Here is a 17774-nt window from a genome sequence, read left to right as displayed (position 1 = left end):
AAGAGGGAAATGAGATCCCCGTCAATCAGCCTATCCGCACGCCGGCTTGTGCCAAAGGCCTGGAAACAGGAAACATTTCATCAACTATTGGAAAGAAAAATGTTAAAAAGGCAATTTTCCATTACTGCTCCCTAGCTTGTTTAAAACTATAAATCCGGTCTTGAACGCTGTGTTAAAACAGAAGAGGAGGTTAAGAACAGATACAAGGCAGCCTTGAGTAGTGCGCTCTGGACTCTGCACTGTAGGGTCCTGGTTTCAAGTCTTGGATGAGAGGCTGCTGTTGGTGTCTATCACTCCACGGTATATGCTTCTTGTGTATGCCGTGCTTCTCCATCCAAGGTTAATGCCCTGCTGAAGGGGTCTCCAGGAAGACAATGCAAATGAGAATTGGAGCTCAACTGGAAACTTGAAAGATTGAGATGAAAAGTCATGCATGAGACTCCTACACTGTTGTATCAAGAGTAATCACTTTGTTAATGTAATGATAATCCTTACACTTATATAGTGCTTTTCTGGGCACTCCACTCGAAGTGCTTTACAGTAATGGGGATCCCCTCCACCAACACCAGTGTGTAGCACCACCTGGATGATGTGCCAGTCCGCTCCCCACACACCAGCTCTCAGTGGGCAGGAGAGCAGAGTGATGAAGGAAGTGATGGGGAGTCTTAGGAGGCCATGACTGGTAAAGACCAGGAGCAAATTTGGCCAGGACACCAGGGTAACACCCCTAATGTACTAGGAGCATGTGTCCAAGCAGTACGATGACCCAGTACCCCGACACACACGCGCAGAAGCACGGCCCGTCCTTTGGCTGTTGAGTGTGTGGGGTTTTTGCACGCGGAGGAGCCAAGCGCACAAGGCCAACATTCCCCAGTGACCCCCCCCCCCCGCCACCCCCACCACAACGACAACTGGCACTTCAAAACAAGAACAACATCATCATAAACAAAGCCGGAATGTCAGCCAGGAGGGGCACGCAGAGACAGCAGTCCTCCTGTGCTCGTGTCTGTGGAGAGTAGAGTGCCCGCGGTTGTTCAGCTTTCTCACTTTGAAGGCCAGCTCCGTTTGCAGAGAGAAACCCCCAAATGTGCCAAACCCTGAATTAGAAATACAATTAGGAGCTCGAAAGAGCCAACTGTCTCCGAAACTCTAACTTTATTACTAATCTATGCCCTTCTTTTCTGTAACGTTTTATTCCGTAGGAGAATAATGCTGATGCCCTCTTAATTGGATTTGTGTCATTGTTTTTCAGCCTAATGCTGTTTTTTTCTTCTCCTTTGAAAAGTGCAAACAAAATGTGATGCAAACCCCATTTTCTGCTCAAAGGCTTTGTGGGTGCTGCACCAGATCTTTAAGAACAGCCTCCATATGGCCATTGAATCACAGCTTGGGAGCTGTGTGCTTCCTTTGTTTGGGGTACTGGAAGATTAGAGACGTGTCCTGAGTCTAATTAAATGCTCTTGGTGAAGCCTGGATGCCTGGCAATTTTCACCTCCATTGTGGATAAGGTGGGCATTTGAATAATGGTAGTATTTGTGCGGGGGGAGGTAGACTAAAGGCTGTCCAGTGTTGCTAAAACAGAGCAGACTAAAAAGAAGTTCAGACTAAAAGGGTCATTTGTTCCTGAAATAAGATCAATATCAGCACTTTACATGCTCAGTACTCTAAGCTCAACAAAAAGACTTAAGAAGCTGTTATAAAGTGTGGGACTGAACAGACACAGATGTATAATATCTTGACCCCCACTCTATATGTGATTCAGACTTGATCAGTATTATTAATTTTATCTAGTGTTGTCTCATCTGAGAAAGTTGGAAAAATATTTTGGAACAAAAATGTGTTACAAACGCTGTCTGGTGTAGTGTCATTTAAATATCTTTGTAGCACATGGAGAGAAACATTTCCAAAACTAGGGGGATTTGAGAGTATTTCAACGGCCACAGGTTCCCCTGATGTCGAACAGGGTTTGCGTGAAGTGGGGGAAAAAAAATCTGTAAGAGGAGTTAGATTCATTAAATAGGTTAGGCAGTGTGTTATCTGATGGGGAGATGGTGATGTAAGCACTGGTTTGTCTGTATGATGCCTGCCACTACAATATTTCCTTTACAAAATAAGATTGACACAGTATGACCCCCTGGGATGTCAAGTGGTCAAATGATTCTCTGTTTTGTGTTTAACTCAGTCAGATCCTAGGCTGTCCTGCAGTGCCAGTGGGATTCCCAGGAAATAGAGTAGATCTCCTATTTAGCAGTTGTTTACAGAGCATGAATGGTGTGTCAGTGGGGGGTTGGTTATGGCGTAAGATCCAAAGCACATGTGTGTAGAATAAATCCATGGCATCCCAGGTGAAGCCAGCAGAGTGGAAACGGAAAGAAATGAATCACAGAGAGAAAGTGTCTGTGTGTGTGGTGGGGAGGGGTTGGGGTTAATAGAGCCAACGCAAGGAATAAACACATTTCCACCCCACCCCCCACCCCCCTTTAGGACTAAGGACTACCTGAAGCAGGACAGATCTGGGAACTGAAGTCCCGCAGAACTAGAATGAGCAAGAGACAGGGTGGAGGGGTGAGAAGAGAGAAGGGGAATGAATCCTAACGTGGAAACAGGACCAGAGAAAAGAACATTTGTTCATGTCCACTCTTGAGTGCTGTTGAGGCAGGGGTGCAGCCTTTGTGAGCAGAAATGCATCTTATCATGATCCTTTTTGCCTACCTAACTACCAACATCTCTGGCTGGCACCATAGAGATGACTCCACATCATATATCTCCCAGGCTCTTTTCAGACTGCGATTTCAATACCTTTCATCTTTGTCTCTGTTTAAAAACTCCCTGCATTTTCTCTTGGCACTTGTGCTGGCCAAAGGGGCTCTTCTAGCTCGTCACAACTTTACTGCCAGCGCTGACTCTGGGGTTTCCTGGCAGTCTTTTGGTATAGAGGGCGTGTTAGGTTTGGGAAGAGGCCCAAGCCCTTTTTACAGTTTGTTTTCTCTGCATCTCTTGTCTTGTTGGGGGTTTAGAAGGGAGTGTGTGTGTCTTGGAGGGGGGTGGGATGGGGGGGGCTTTGAACTAGCAGTCAGGAATGCAGCTGCTCTTGGTGGGGGTCCTCCAAGCCCAGGACTGCAAATATTCATCCCAGCCTGTGGTCTGTTGCTGTCAATACTTCCTGAATCTCTCCCCATGGGGAACATAGCCTGAGGTCTGGCAGCAACAGTTCTCTGCATTGACAATAACTGTAAATTAACAGCAAAGACTTGGCCCTGTCACTACTGACTGCTACTGCCAATGTAAATAAATAAAACAAGATTTAAAAGAGATGGACTGCTACCTGTATCTGAAAATGTAAAACGTAGTTATAAGCAAGTGATGCAACTCTGGCAATGGGTTCCTCACAAACGTTTGAATGATTTTCTTTCCAGTTCAACCCCTTCACCTTAAAAACCAGCTGATGGGCGTTTTAGTCACAAGAGGGATCTGGGATCTGCTCTGGCATCCTGATCTCAGAAACACGTCCTTAGGTGTGAAGGAATTTGGCCTTGGAGTTTGGATTAAAATGTAACTTGTACACTTGTTTCCTCTATGCGGATGAACACATGACCTCCCACTGGCATCTATAAGGCAGCATGGCCTTTCACCTTTCACCTTTCAGGGCAGCCAATCAGTGGGACGTGGTTGAACTCTGGCCCCTTGGGGATGGGTGAGCAAGATTAAATAAACAGCACCTGGGATTCTGCAGAAGATAAAACATCTGCTGGGAAGACAGAGGAGTGGTCTGGGGGTGGGGAGTCAAAACGATTTATCTGCCCCTTCCATGCGAAGACCTTGAGCTGATCCCTCACAGGCTGGTGACAACACTGGTCAAAAAAAGAAACCACATATTTAAAGCAAATGTGCTTTGTGTTACCAAACCACTGACTGAATGTATGTTTTGGCTATATGCCAGTAGCTATATCGCCCTGCACCTCACAATTGGCAGCCCACTGAAGCTGTACAAAGGCGCCATCCTTTGGATGAGATGAAAAACTGGGGTTCTGACTCTCTGGAGTCATTAAAAATCCCAGGGCTTTTCCTAGGGGTGCTATAGAAGTGTGAGGAACTAACTAAATGTTATACAAGTCTCCTTCCTTCTCTTTAATCTTATTTCAACAGTAGTATTTTCCTAGTTTTCCAAGCTGTTACTTAAATCTGGGGGTTTGGATGTCAGTGCAGGTGAACGAAGTGTTTAGGTGTCTCTGTCCAGACTAAGTAAAAGAAAGTTGAGATTAAAACCTAAAAGTCCTGATTCCGCATATTTCCTCTGTAATGCTTAGTTTTCGTTCTATGTTTTTTTTTAATGGCGTTGCATTGCTAACGAAGAGAATGTTCATCGAGCTAAGGGCCGTTCTGTTTCCCGAGCTGCTCTGTACGCCTGCTGGCCCTGTCAGCTGCTGCAGTGATGTCTGGAAGAAGGCAAGTCCACAGGCAGACAAGCTCTTATCGCTGACGCACAGTAGAACAGGGATTACGCCACATGGAGACATTTCTCTCCTTATTTTTGTAATCCTGCATTTTCTCACTGAATGCTCACCAGCATGTCTGACAGGCAGGTGGAGAAATCAGATGCATCAGATGTCACAGCATTGAATTTGGACTTTTTTGTCTGTTCCTGGCAAGTCCAAAATCCAGGAAATCCAGTTTCTGTATAAGTCTGCTTGGTACAGAACAGCATTCTGGCTGGGTGAAAATAACTCAGGTTTGAGCACACGAAACATCGCCCTTCGTTTTATGTGGTTTGAAAGAACAATTTTTTCTTTCCATCTCCTCCAGTGTTTCTGGCTTTTGACAGCCCTGTTTTTTGCTGTATTGCACCCCCACCTACCTCTTTCCCAGTTTAGAAACCCGCTACAGTTCACATACTACTTTATTTGCATAAAGAATGTCTTCCCAAATACACCGTGTGAAACTGCAAATTTATGTCTATGCACTAACGCCTCGGAGAAAGAGAGCCTGAATTCTGTCTAAGGACTAAGCAGACAATTAGATTTTTCACTGTGTCGAGGGGTCTTTATCTGTTCTTGCATGTCTTAAGCACTGGTTTACATGCATGTTTCTGCTGCCTGAAAGGGCCTTCAAGTATATATAATAGCTTTAACCCAAGAGGAACCACATTAGAATATCTTATATATATATTTCTGTCCATTAGTTCCTCATCCACAAAGACGCTTTCATTTTTAAACTGTTCCAAATACTCAAAGCCTTCAAGGACAAAGAACTGACTAGATGTTAAATGAGGGAATTGAGTCGGGATAATTAGGTATCTAATGAGTCTATTTAAGGAATTTCTTAGCCAAAGAAGACTTCAAACCCGACAAGCCACCCTGATCCTTATCTTTCCCTCCTCCCTTTTCACTTCTTGTTTTCAAGGGCTAATTCAGAGGTGCTGTTTGAATCAACCTCTTAATACCCCAGGTGATCAATTCTTTAACTCAGTTTTCTGTCCTCAGCAATGCGAAGCCTGAAAAGTAAGGAGGCCCTTGAAGTTGGGAGTAGTGCCACTTCATGGTGTGAAAAGAACCTAGTTATTTTTGGAGGATTCTTAAGTAAAGATCATAGCAGTTTGTGAAGCAACAGTGTGGGTTCCTCTCTGCAGGTGGGGTTGGTATATGCATGTGTTCAGTGGCTGAAGCGTAGTATCTTTCTGCTCATTTAAGATAAGATCAGATCACTTTATTGGCCATATGCAATTGCTGGTATTAGGAATTCGTCTTTTCGCAGACCCCAGCTTGCTCTCCATGAGACACACAGACAGGGAGAGAAGCTTGGGGTCAGAGCGCAGGGTCAGCCATTTATACAGCGCCCCTGGAGCAGGTGGGGTTCAGGGCCTTGCTCAGGGCCCCAACAGAGTAGGATTCCTCTGCCGGCCGCGGGATACGAACCGGCAACCTTCCAGCCACAGGCGCAGATCCTGAGCCACTTGTGTGTGTGTGTTAGTTGAGAATATGAAGGAGAGTTTGTGCGTGTGTCTGTGACGGAGGTGCACCGGGTCGGGTCAGAGGCTCCATAATGACGCCCTCCAGTGACCTTTCGCCTTTTGCAAATACTCTGAGCGCACAGGGCTCTGAAGGAGGCGTGTTGGAAGAACACAGGCCGTACGTTGCAGGTCAGAACAAGCGCCCCAGGAGGGTCACAGGGAGGCAGGCGAGAAAAGACCAGACCAGGATGCGATCTCTTCATGCGCTCCTCACCAGAGTGGCTGATTTGAATGTGAATGGCTCTCTGAGAGTAAACGAGGTGACCTTAACTCTGCGCGCCGCAGCCCCCGGTGGCGAAGCAGCTTCTCTGGGGAAACTACTCCCTCACCCAGCCAGCTGGAAAATCTGTCTTGCAGTCTCGCGGCACAACCCCCCCCCCCTCCAGCCCATTGACAGCCCCCATCATTGTCTGACTGCTTTTGACACTTTTACTGGAAGGCTCCGCACCCTCTTTCTTTCTCCCTGGGAAGACGGTCACAGATCTGTAGACACCCAACAGTATTTAGTTTCTCACGTCCATCATGCAGCTTTGTCCTCTTGAGAGAGCGAGAGAGAGGCGCCGCAAAATTCTGCTCGTCTTCGCCCACGTTTAATAAAACCTCAACAATGCCAGATGTAGCAAAAAATGCTTTTTAAACTAGCATTATTGTAATGGAAGAGGGTCCTGAGGTGATTCACTAGCTTTTTAGCGTGTTCCTGCACGCTGTATTTACTTTTTATTATACTGTAGATTTCTGCATTGGTTCTATTTTGGACACATGCACATGTGAAATGGTTTTAGAAGATGCTTGATAAAAAACATCTTAGCAGTACAGGACACAGTGCAGTGCGGATCAGTAGCAATAGATTTGCTGCTGAAGTTAGTGATTACAGTCTGAGCTGTAACAAAGGAAAGCAGGGTGCTTGGACACAAGCCAAGAGGTTAACCTCTGATGTTGCAGGGCCGGGCTGGCGCGAGGTTAGGCGCCCAGGGGTGAAGCGTCGCCATCTGAGCCCCCTTCGAAATGAAAACGCGAAAGCGGGACCCCTCTGACCCCGCGCCGTGACACTTGACCTTTGCCCCTCCTCATCGGGCAGCCTGGGAGCAAACGCTTGGCCGCCCCAGCCAATCAGGGGAGGGGTGGTTATGACGGGGGGGTCGGGGGGGGAGACAGCAGGCACGCGCTCCTGGCAGCTTCAGGCGGCGGTGGGGGTCCTGGCGGGGGGAGAAGGAGAGAGTGGCACACCAAGAGCCTCTGAGCACTTTCCTATTTGTCCTCCATTGTTCTGGCAGAGCGATGGGCAGTTTCCAGCTGCTAGAGCTTTCTTTTTGTCAGCCTCTGTCATCCCCCGGTCGATCTAAACAGCATTTATGTCAACATTTCATTATGTCTCAGTCGGTATAAATTAGTATGTTCACACAAGCAACACACAATCCTGCTCTAACAGTGTCACTGTGAGAAGGTTTTTCCCCAAGGAAAGTATGGCCCCCAATACTAAAGTAAAGTATGATTATTTTTTATTCATATTTTTTTTTTATTCGCAGTGCATACACTCCATATATGAATGGGATCATCAATGGTTTTTACATATTGGGAAAAATGTTTTAAAAAAAACTTTTAGTCAGGTAACATGGTGTGTGGGTGTTTCAGTTCTCCGATCTGTTTGTTCGGCGGTTCATGACATTCTCTCGGATCAGATGGAAAGACAGGGGTGATGCCAACAGAAACTCCATTCCTAGCCACCCCTTGCTGTCCATCCTGAGAGGGGGTTCTTGCTGCTGCAAATAAAAGAAATGTGTATACTGCCCTCTTGTGGATCCTTTTGGGTACTGCAGCCTGTGGGGTTCCTCCCCAGGCCTGTTGGTGTGCAGGTGCGTGCAGCACCTGGGCGCCAGAGCTGCAGTCACAGCACTGTCTCCTCTTTCTTCCACTCCAAGGCCTGCAGCGCCCCCTTCAGCCCTCCAACCTGGCTGCTGTGCCGCTCTAGTATCGCCGCCACCTGCCTCTCCAGCTGCCGCAGCTGCTCCCGGTACTTCCTGCGGGCGTTCCTGTAAGCGCCGGCCACGCTGCTGCAGAGAGGGGGGGGAGACGCCGAGCGTGAGCTCTGTCCTCCGGCCTGAGCTTCCGAAGCAAGATGGGAGAGTGCTGGGGGATGAGGGGCAGGCTGGGAACTGTAAGGGGATGATCAATGCTGTTTCCTCTCCAATGCTGCCCTTCTTTTTGCAAATACTATTCCACGTGTCCTGGTATAGCGGCCTGCGCAAAACGATTGATTGACTTTGCCTGAGCCCGCTGCACAGACAACGGCCAGCTGAATCAAACCAAAACCTATCTTCCCCAACACATAAGATCCCCTGAATACCCCCAGCAGAAAGAGACAGGTTCGAGTTGCCTTGGGAAAGCTGGGGGTGCTGCTGGAAGGGGTGTTAGTGGGACCAGAAGGGAGCTTTTCTGGACACTCCACTCAAAGCTCTTTACAGGTAATGGGGGCTGCACAGTGGCGGTGGTGGAGGGGAGTCCCCACCTGGATGATGCGACAGCAGCCAAAGTGTGCAAGTGCACTCAGTACACACCAGCTCTCAGTGTGGAGGAGTCCCAGTTCACAATTCAGGGATGGGGGAGTCTTAGAAGGCCATGATTGGCAAAGACCAGGGGGAAATTTGGCCAGGACACCAGGGTAACACCCATACTCTTTTCAAGAAACACCCTGGGATTTTTAATGACCACAGAGAGTCAGGACCTCAGTTTTACATCTACTCCGAAGGACGGCGCCTTTTTACAGAATAGTGTCCCCGTCGCTATACTGGGGCATTAGGACCCACAGACCACAGGGTGAGCGCCCCCTACAGACCCCACTTACACCTCTTCCAGCAGCAACCTTAGCTTTCCCAGGAGTCTCCCCTCCAGGAACTGACCAGGCTCACACCGGCTGAGCTACAGTGAGCTGCCAGCTGGGAGTTGCAGGGTGATATGGCTGCTGACATGCACATGCACCTGTTGAACCAGTACTGCAGCACAGAAGATCTGACTGCTTTCCTAGAGGTGTCTGGGGATGATATGATTCTGTTCCACTGTAGTACCTGTGAGCCTGGGTGAGTTGCGCTGCCAGCTCTTCACCCTGTCGCCTGCGGGTGGCGCTCTCTGTCAGCATGGCCTCTAGAGAGCCCCGCAGAGCCCCCACTCGTTTCCTCAGCGCCTGCTCCCTAAACAAAGCCATGGGGCAAAGTTAAAGCCAGCTCCCCGGTTCCCCGCACATCCACAGAGAGAAACAAGTCTATTGCGACAAAAACCGGTGCGTTTATAGAGAGGCGTGTTGCTGAAGCGGTAGGCATGTGCTCGGTTTTGCCTTTTTAAAAGAACACAAAAACGCAATCAATCTACAAGGAAGGCTTGCAATTATTGTTGTCATAAGCATTATTTATTTTTTATCGTGCGGTGAAAGCCTCCCCAGGAAAGATGTCTGATTTCACACAAGCCTTTCTCTCACAGTACAATTCTGTTTGAATTCGCATGCTGTCAGGTAGCGTTCAGCAAACAGACGGGTCTCTGGAAAATTCCAGGACAGACGAAGTAAAAGATGCTAAATAACGTGTTTTGGAATTAAGCTTTTTTCGTTGTCCGCCTCCTCAGCAGAATCTATTTGTGATTAGCTCCCCCAATTTCTCCAGTCTTTATCCGCTATTTCAGTTTCGGCCAGAGACTAGGGATCTATATGGTAATGACAATTGCCAACACCATCAAAGCACTGTTCTTTTTTTTACAGACGTTACTAAGCAACCACCTGCAGGCTGGCAGCTGCTGTCTGCGAGGCTTGCCATGTCTGAGGTGATAGTGAGCAGGTGCAACCCAGAGGAAGAACTGTGACTTTTTCACAGACGGCACAACACCCCTCCATCACGCCTAAGTGGGCCAGATTCTTGTTCTTACCAATGGCGACAAATAGTTTTTAAGTTGCCCTAACAGAATAAAGAAAGTGCAGGTAAACTCCATCCAGTATCGTAACTTAACTCACCGCAGTAGGGCAGCCTGGATCTCTCTGAGCATTGTCCGATTTCGGGGCCCTGAGACCCCTGTACCGGGAACTTGTGGATCTGCCAGTTCTAGAGTTCTCTGCAGGACGATGCAAAGGTGAACAGATCAAAAAGACACATTAATTACAGCACACCCCCTTTGTTTATAAGAATCCTTCCCTAAAGCTTGCATTTAACATTACAAAATAAAATCCCAAAGACTTAGCCTTTAAATCATCAATGATAATTGCAGGAGCAAATGGTCATTTCTGAATGGCCTAGCCCCGTAACTGAACTTAAAAGGATCATGAGGATCATCAAGAGCAGAGATGGCCACCACTGTGCCAGTGAGCTGGATACCTGCCCTCCGGCCCGCCTGTCCTCCAGCTCCTCTCTCAGGATGTCCACGATCAGCCCCCGAGCCGTCTCCTGTGCCCCCTGAGCAGTTAGCGTCCACTCCAGACAGCGCCTCTCCTTCTCCGCCAGCTTGATCTCCGCCCGCAGCTCTGACATTTCCTCCTGGAACGGCACTGACGTTTAGAAAGTGAGGCACTGACTGGATCCTCAGCCAGAGACTGCTAGGAGCAGGAAAGGATTTTGGCTTACTGGGAGACGTGCAAAGAATAAAAATAAGAATTTTCATATTGCGGTTTGCATGATGCACTTTGCAATAGAACAAAAGCAGGTATACACAAATTAATACAGTGAATGAAAATCCAGCATATAAAAGTGATTTGGTCTCCCACTGTTCAGAGCCTAGCTCTGGGAACAGATCTCAAAGAGGGCGAACAAATGTTTAAAACCACTCATGAAAAAGATCATTTTACATCACCTGTGAAGGCTGTGCCTAAGATAAGACGTGACCACGTTCTGGAGGCCGGCGCTTTTTCAAAGCTATTGTCGCCAGATTAAAACACTTCAAGACAAGGCAAATGTGCTGAGGATCTTTGACACAAAAGCTGGAAAGGACTCAACTTAATGTAACCTAGTCTTAAAAATATATGAAAAGGTTAAGTTGAAGGTTTAGTTAACTAGTCTTCTGAGAAAGGCGGTGCAGTAAATGAGGACTGTTTTTATTGCCTATAAAAACACCTAAGGTTATTCATTTAGGGCCATTTTAATAAAAATTGAAGAATGAATGATGACAGTGCATTCACTAACATGTTCCTCTCATTTTTCTGCACACTGAGTGAAGGTTTTGAACATTATAAAATGAAGTTGTTTTTTTTACAAGCATCTGGAGAAGTAAAACCAACCCTGACAGCGACTAACTCCTGTAGCAATGCTGCTTTCTCTTTCCTGGGGCTGTGAGGGCCTGCTGCTTCCTGGCCCCTGCTCCCTGGCAGGGTGTCTGTATCTGGGCTGGGTCGTCTTTCTCCGTCTGGCTCCTGCTCCGGCACGCACACCGCTGCCCTGTCCTGTCGCAGCTTCTTGATCCGGGCCCGAATCTCCTTCTCCTGCTCTCCCGAAGCAGGCAGATCCCTGCTTATGGAACGCAGAGTCAGAGACGCTGGGAAAAGCGGTGTTTGCTGCAGAAAATAGGAGACATGTCTCCAAAAGAGCCACTACTGGCTGATGGAACAAAATCTCTAATAAAAACTTTATTACTACTGTCAAGACTTTGACAGCGCCATCTGGGCCCACACCCTAGGCTTGTGTGTCCACTACAGTGGGTGACCAACTCATCATGGCCTACACCCTGTGGTAGCAATGGGCAATCCCGCTTGTGTTGGGTCTGTCTGGAGATTTTCACTACAGCTCAACTCTTAAAGACGCAAGCCCACCCATTCAGACCAAAGTAACAGATTCCACCCAGCTCTCAGAAGAAAAGATATGGCTGCACAGGAATCTGTCCAGAGAAGAACAACCAAGTTCATTCTGGATCTTAAGGGAATGAAATAAACTGACAGGATGAAGGAACTAAACATTTTTAGTCTTGAATAGAGAAGACCATAAGTGGGCCTGATTCAACAATTCAAATTCTGACAAAGCCAGTACCGCAGATGTCTTCTGAATAAACAGTGAAACAGAAAGCATGTGTACCCAGCCATGTTGCTGAGGCTGATACCTTCATCCTTGGACATATCCAGCTGTTCAAGACTAAAAAAAAACTTCAGTTCCTAATAAAAACCAAAGCAGCTTTTGATGGGCCGAATGACCTCCTGTCATTTTTAATATTTCAAATGTTCTTCTGCTCTTTCTAGGTGCTGGCACTTTGAAGAGCCCTGCAGACGCAGCGGACCTGCCCTGCAGACTCCTGGGATTGGGTTTGGCCATGTGCAGATTGAGGAGAGCTTTGGATCCGTAAGACAATGGCAAGTGAACAAGTAAAATGGACCAGCCAGTCTCTTAACACGTGTATCAGTCCTTACTGCTCTACAAACAAGGCTGATATTTCAGTGAGCTTTTGTATGTATATTTACTTACTTTCTGATTGAGTCTGCACATCACCGTGTGATAGTGGGTCCTGGCGTGTTAATAGGGCTGTTCGTATTGTCAAAGACATTTTAGCAGTTAAAAAATAAGTGGCATTTAAATAAGCTTTTTGAAGAGATTTTCATGTTTGGGATGAGGTACAGTAATCTTGTCACCTGTTCTCTGTAGGCTGGGCTTCATCCACAGCGCCCCCTAGTGTTAAATTAGGGGACTCCCCTGTCTGGGGGCGACTGCATTCCTGGACAGGGCCATGTGGCTGCTCTTTCTCCTTGGCAAAGCCTGTGAGAAAAAAACACCTTTATACTTGCTTTTATTCTTTATTAATCCTTCAGTCTTATTATGTAAGATTCTTAAAATGTAGATTTATATCCTAAATAAATGCTGACTCTTAGCTCCCCTCACTTGCAGGCTGAGGTGTCTCCTTGCTGTCCTCCCGTTTCCTGTCCCAGTACAGTGACAGAAGCTCGCCGTAGGCCTCCTCGCACTCTTCACTGTCAGTCACCGAGTGGACGCAGAGAGCAGACAGACCACAAAGAGGAGAAGGCAGTGAAACGGAGGAGCCCCCTTCACAAAAGACAGACCTTTTATTTGCTGGATGACACAGGCTACCCAAGGCACATCGGGATCACACACCATGTGCAAGAGTTAACATTGTGCTACACATTTCAAACATTGTGCAAGCACTATCGTGGCGATTATGGGGAGTTATCTGATGAAGTAAACAAGCCCTGGATTTTGCCAGAGCAGTTTAATATGCACAGAGCTGTGCAAAGATTAAGAATAGGCCTTATCTCGCCACTGATGCATTGAATGAATCAGACTGTGAATTACAGAAAACCCTGCTCTCACACACAGCTGCACCAGGAGCCATGTTGTATATCTGCATTGCAGTGCAGCTGCTGACTTCACCTGTATTTCAGAGCCAGCTGGAGGGCTGTGCAGTTGGCCTCATGTTTGCCCAGTGTCATGCTGATCTGCTCCGACTCGCCTTTCCTCCTCTCCAGCGCCGCGGACAGACGGTCATTCCGCGACTTCAGCCTCTCGATGCACCTGGGGGGACAGCACAGATTTAGCCCCGGGGCAGCACTGCTTTCTCAGAGGGTAGTTAGCATGGGACTTTGTTTCTTTTCCAATGATTTGGCAAAAAGACGTTGCCCTATGTTCACCTGCTTTCCCACATCTGCACATACTGATTTGCATTCGGCAAGGCTCTGCAGCAACAACGATCTTTCTCCCTACCGCCAAGCTCAAACCGTTCTGCATGCTTCTGGATGGACTTTTCCGTCAGGCATTTCCGTATTCCTGTTTATGAACCCAGAAGGCTGTTGCGGTCTTGCATTCGAATGTGCAAATGTGCACTCAAAAATGTGTGCGCAGGTGGTCTCCAAACTTTAGATACGGGCAATTTAGGGTAACCTGCAAGACATCGAGGACTGCGGCAGTTTCAGGAAGAGGGGGAGAAATGGCTCGAGATGAAGCCCCAGATGAAGAAAACGACAGAGCGATCTGATAAACCCCCACGCGCAGACGGGCCACACTCCTGCCCTGGGCGCGCTCACCTCTGCAGGCGGTCGGTTTCGCTCTCGAAGCCGATGATTCTAGAAGGCTGGGGGGCAGGAAAAGGCGACACTCCACCGGCGGGAGAAGAGGGGGTGGAAGGTGCTCCGTCTTCTGCAGGGTCTGAGCCAGGAGCAGCGTGACCTGGGCCATGAGGCTGCCGGGGGGATCCGGGGCAAGCCGGCGATGTCCAGCAGGGGCTAAGGGCTCCACTGGAGGAGCTGGAGGGGCTGGTAGGAGGGGAGAGGCTGCCCGCACTCTGCAGGCTAGTCAGGAGACCCAGCAGCTGGGGTTGGGGAGAGGAAGCTAGTGGTTATAGCAGCTGGGGGTGTGGGCCAGATTCTGCATTTTAACAATGATTAAAAGGACAGAAGCTTAGCAAAGTTGAAAAAAAAAGACAGAATAGCATGCACTGAAATAAGACAACCAGAAATGGCCAAAAAGGAGATTCTTCTCCATAAACAGATTATGTGCTTGCCAGTAAAACTTGTTTGTTTCTGAGCATTGTTTTGAGATACTGTAAGCTATCACAAGAACACCACCCTTTCTTCCTCCATGCTCTCACTCACGTACTGCTCATTGCTAGTCAACTATAAGGTAGTAGGATTTCATGACGGCCAATGAGACAGATAACACATGACTTCTGGACGTTTCGATTGGTCGTCTTCTAATTGAAGGGCACCAGAGTCCGCCCGTCTAACATGTTACCTTCGCTTTCATCCGGTCGCGCTCTTCCTGCAGCCCGTTCAGCATGACCTTTGACCGGTTGATCTCTTCCTCCCGCTGGCGCAAGCTCTGCCGGAGGTCGTGGTTTCGCTGGTGGTAGGTGAGGGTGTCTCTCTGGAGCTGTCGGCGCTCTTCAGGGGGCAGTGCTGAAGGGTAGGAGATCCCAAATTCTCTCTCCATCTCCTCCAGGACCTGAGCCAAAGCCATGACATCCATTTAACAGTACACAGTGGAACAGAGCCGTGGTACTAATACAGGTCGAGCTGCTCTGCTAGACGCACCTTGGTGACCTGGACCCAGCTCTCCCTGGCTGCTCTCAGGTGCTCTGCGTGTTTCTCTTCGTCACAGGTGGTGCCTGGGTCAGCCCACGTTCTCCTGCTGTGAACAGAAGTCTCCAGAGCAGTCAGGATCCTCTGCATTTCTTCCCACAGTTCAGCACTGCCACCTCGGGGGATGTTAAAACACAACATATTTAGCGGTGTTCTCTGAAGAATCGCCCAGCATTGCCTACTTCAGGAACGCAGAACAAGCCTGAAATTTATGAGCATTTATACTCAGAATAAATAGTAGGGAAATGTCAATGACAGAGCTGACACAGTCAGTTCACATTCTCACTACCTTGTCCAGGAAGTGAAACCTCAGGCTGTGGGTCTCCATCTTGGAGGGGACACTGAGACAGAGGACTGCACTCAGACCCTGGACTGAGACTGCTGGGTGCTGACGCTGTCTCTTCTCCTTGGACCCTACAGCACGAAACATCAAATGCTTCACATCCTAATATTAGAGTTCAGTGGAACAGGTCCTGCTGCTACACAGGGCCTCGAGTTTCCACTTTAAGTAAGCTGAGTGTTTAGTTTCATTAATGGAATCTCCACAATTCGAAGTGGACAGCAACAGTCCACCGTTAAATGAGTTTATGCAAGGCTGTTAATCAACGTGCAAGTTTTCTGGGGAGATAGTGCTGGCGGTCAGACTGACTGCTGGTGTGCACCTTGGATTCTGCAGTCCACTCATCTTCCCATTGAGCTCTGCTATCACCCTCAGCAAGGTGTCCACCTCCTCTTCACACTGGGCCAGCTCCTGGTCCAAGGGATCAGAAGAGCCTGGGGTACAGTTCTCACATTTTTGGGGCTCCTTATTTCTGGCAGTTCCCTGTTCCTCAGAGGAAACCTGTGGGGGCTGCAGAAAAGAATACATATTATGGACATTAGCAGGGATTATTTTCTCTAGTGTGAGCCTAATTGAGTAGAGAGGTCGACTAAACTCACATATTGCACATATGTAAAAGTTGGTAAAATTATGCAAATGAATTTTTGTCTTCCTAATGGCAGACTGCCTTGAAAAGACATTATTACTAGAGCCGCCAAGGTAAAAAATGTTGTTAGGTTGCATTTCGTCCTCCTACACTAATAAAACCTGGACGGCAGTATTTAAGCCGTTGCAGCGATGTTGCACGTACGCAGAGCTTTCACTGAGCGCTGAATGTTTACGAACCATAGGCATTGTTTTGAGGAGTGGAAAAGAAGGAAACGGGAACTTCCTGATGCATAATTTCCTGTCAAGATAACAATACCGTTACCAGAGTGCTGAGGGGGGGAACAAGGGAGGGTATTGTTTTTGAGGTTACAGGAGATGGGGTGTAGAAGCTAACAGCAAGCCAGACGCCATGGGTTCCCTCTTCCTTTACTGGGGTGTTTCCAGCAGATATAGGAGGTTAGATTTTTTTTTTTATCAGTGCAGGTTAATCTATAGGAAGAACGATGCAAATTTAAAAATCATCTGCGTGTTTTCCATTAAGCAAAACTGAAACCTTGTATGAAACAAAATGCATTTTCTGTAGAAAAAAAAGATTAACCTGTATTTTCCTCTGTGCAATGAGAAGCATCTTTCTATTTAGTCTGTGAAATGGTTGCTTATTCAATACGTTGATTAAAAAAAGCAACAACTGGTTCTTCTCAGAGCTTTGCTATTTTATATCAGACTTGCATGCTGTACTTAAAACCCATTCACTGCATTTCTGAACCAGTAATAAGAGTGTCTCTTCCCAGTATGGGTCATCAGGTTTCTTTAGCAATGAAGTTCTTTCTTTAGTAACTTTGAATGACTTTGCAAGACCTACCTCTCCCTCTGTTCCAGATCCATGAGAAGATAGCTTCTCCCAGCCCCTCAGTCTGTCTGTCCCTTCCATTGGGATATAATACAAATTTCACAGCTCAGTTCCAAGGTCCTGCTGGTGCTGATCAATACTGCTCCATCGCCACCACCTTCACCTCCGACACTGAGTTTTTAAGCCGTGTTGTCACTTGCAGGGCTTTTCTTCAGTTCCACTTCAGCTGCGGAATCTCTCTCAGACGTTTTTCCAAAAAAAAAACCTGAGCTAATGTTCCCCACCAATGCCACAACCACCCTTAACAGAGGCTTCCAGTCTGTGACTGGCCAGTGCAGTATCCCCGTCAGTCTCTCTCTGAGCTAGATTTCCTGTCCTGCTGGCAAAACCTCAAAGACAACGAAGGTGATGACGAATTTAGAAGAAAATTGCATTGTTCTTCCTATAGTTTAGAAGATCATCCATTTTCTAAACCAGAGCACCCGGAGCAAACCGACGTGAACACTGGGAGAACATGCAAACTCCACACAGACAGCACCCCAGGAATTGAACCCAGGGCCCCAGCACTGCAAGGCAGCAAGGCTAACCACTGTACCTGTGCTGTCTGAATTTAGAAATGTTGTTTAGGGGCTGCAGCAGAAGAGTGTCCAAAGATACTAAAACACAAACCTGTTGCTGAAAGTCCATCCTCTAACCTGAGTAAATCTACTATGAAAGTACCTAAAACGTGGTTGTACAGTACATATAAACTACATGATAGGTCAATGATTTAAATATATTAGTTCTGTATTTTAACTTTAGATTGTAGTATAAAAAATATTACTTTTTTTATTAATCGATTATAATAGTTACAGGTTTTCAGGGATTTTTATATTTAAAGATTGTTTGTTTTTCAGGAAAGGTATAACGTCTTCTTTACTTACAGTAGAGTATAGTAGTATTGACAGAG

At 47.3% G+C, this 17774-nt stretch overlaps 1 protein-coding gene across 2 annotated transcripts; it reads right to left on the bottom strand.

The window, feature by feature from the left end:
* Positions 1-7502: 7502 nt before the first annotated feature.
* On the bottom strand, positions 7503-17190 carry ushbp1 (Usher syndrome 1C binding protein 1). Of its 2 annotated transcripts, XM_088907878.1 has the most exons (14): positions 16838-17190; positions 15710-15897; positions 15337-15461; positions 15000-15163; positions 14701-14910; positions 13995-14278; positions 13345-13485; positions 12838-12926; positions 12591-12714; positions 11256-11481; positions 10360-10518; positions 10002-10099; positions 9070-9192; positions 7503-8058 (listed from the first exon to the last, which is right to left on the bottom strand). In XM_088907878.1, the coding sequence occupies exons 1-14, from the start codon at positions 16904-16906 to the stop codon at positions 7893-7895; spliced, it is 2166 nt and encodes a 721-aa protein (XP_088764004.1). In that variant the 5' UTR covers positions 16907-17190; the 3' UTR covers positions 7503-7892. The 2 variants fall into 2 exon arrangements, with proteins under 2 accessions (XP_088764004.1, XP_088764003.1); XM_088907877.1 differs by lacking the exons at positions 15337-15461; positions 16838-17190 and having other exon boundaries at positions 15710-15780.
* Between the last annotated feature and the right edge of the window lie 584 nt (positions 17191-17774).

The sequence above is a fragment of the Atractosteus spatula genome, chromosome 28 (assembly GCF_055471065.1).
Source record: "Atractosteus spatula isolate fAtrSpa1 chromosome 28, fAtrSpa1.hap1, whole genome shotgun sequence".
Classification (NCBI taxonomy): Eukaryota; Metazoa; Chordata; class Actinopteri; order Semionotiformes; family Lepisosteidae; genus Atractosteus; species Atractosteus spatula.
Note: the sequence above shows the minus strand (reverse complement) of the source record. Positions and strands in the feature narration are given on the sequence as shown.

What these genes read in the sequence shown, in the direction of transcription:
- ushbp1 (XM_088907878.1), bottom strand. Translation starts at nt 16,906, where the DNA reads ATGGAAGGGACAGACAGACTGAGGGGCTGGGAGAAGCTATCTTCTCAT. An exon ending in GCTGGGTCCAGGTCACCAAG is followed by an intron (nt 14,911 to 14,999) that starts GTGCGTCTAGCA and finishes GCTTTGGCTCAG; the next exon opens with GTCCTGGAGGAGATGGAGAG. An exon ending in GCGACCGGATGAAAGCGAAG is followed by an intron (nt 14,279 to 14,700) that starts GTAACATGTTAG and finishes CCCCAACCCCAG; the next exon opens with CTGCTGGGTCTCCTGACTAG.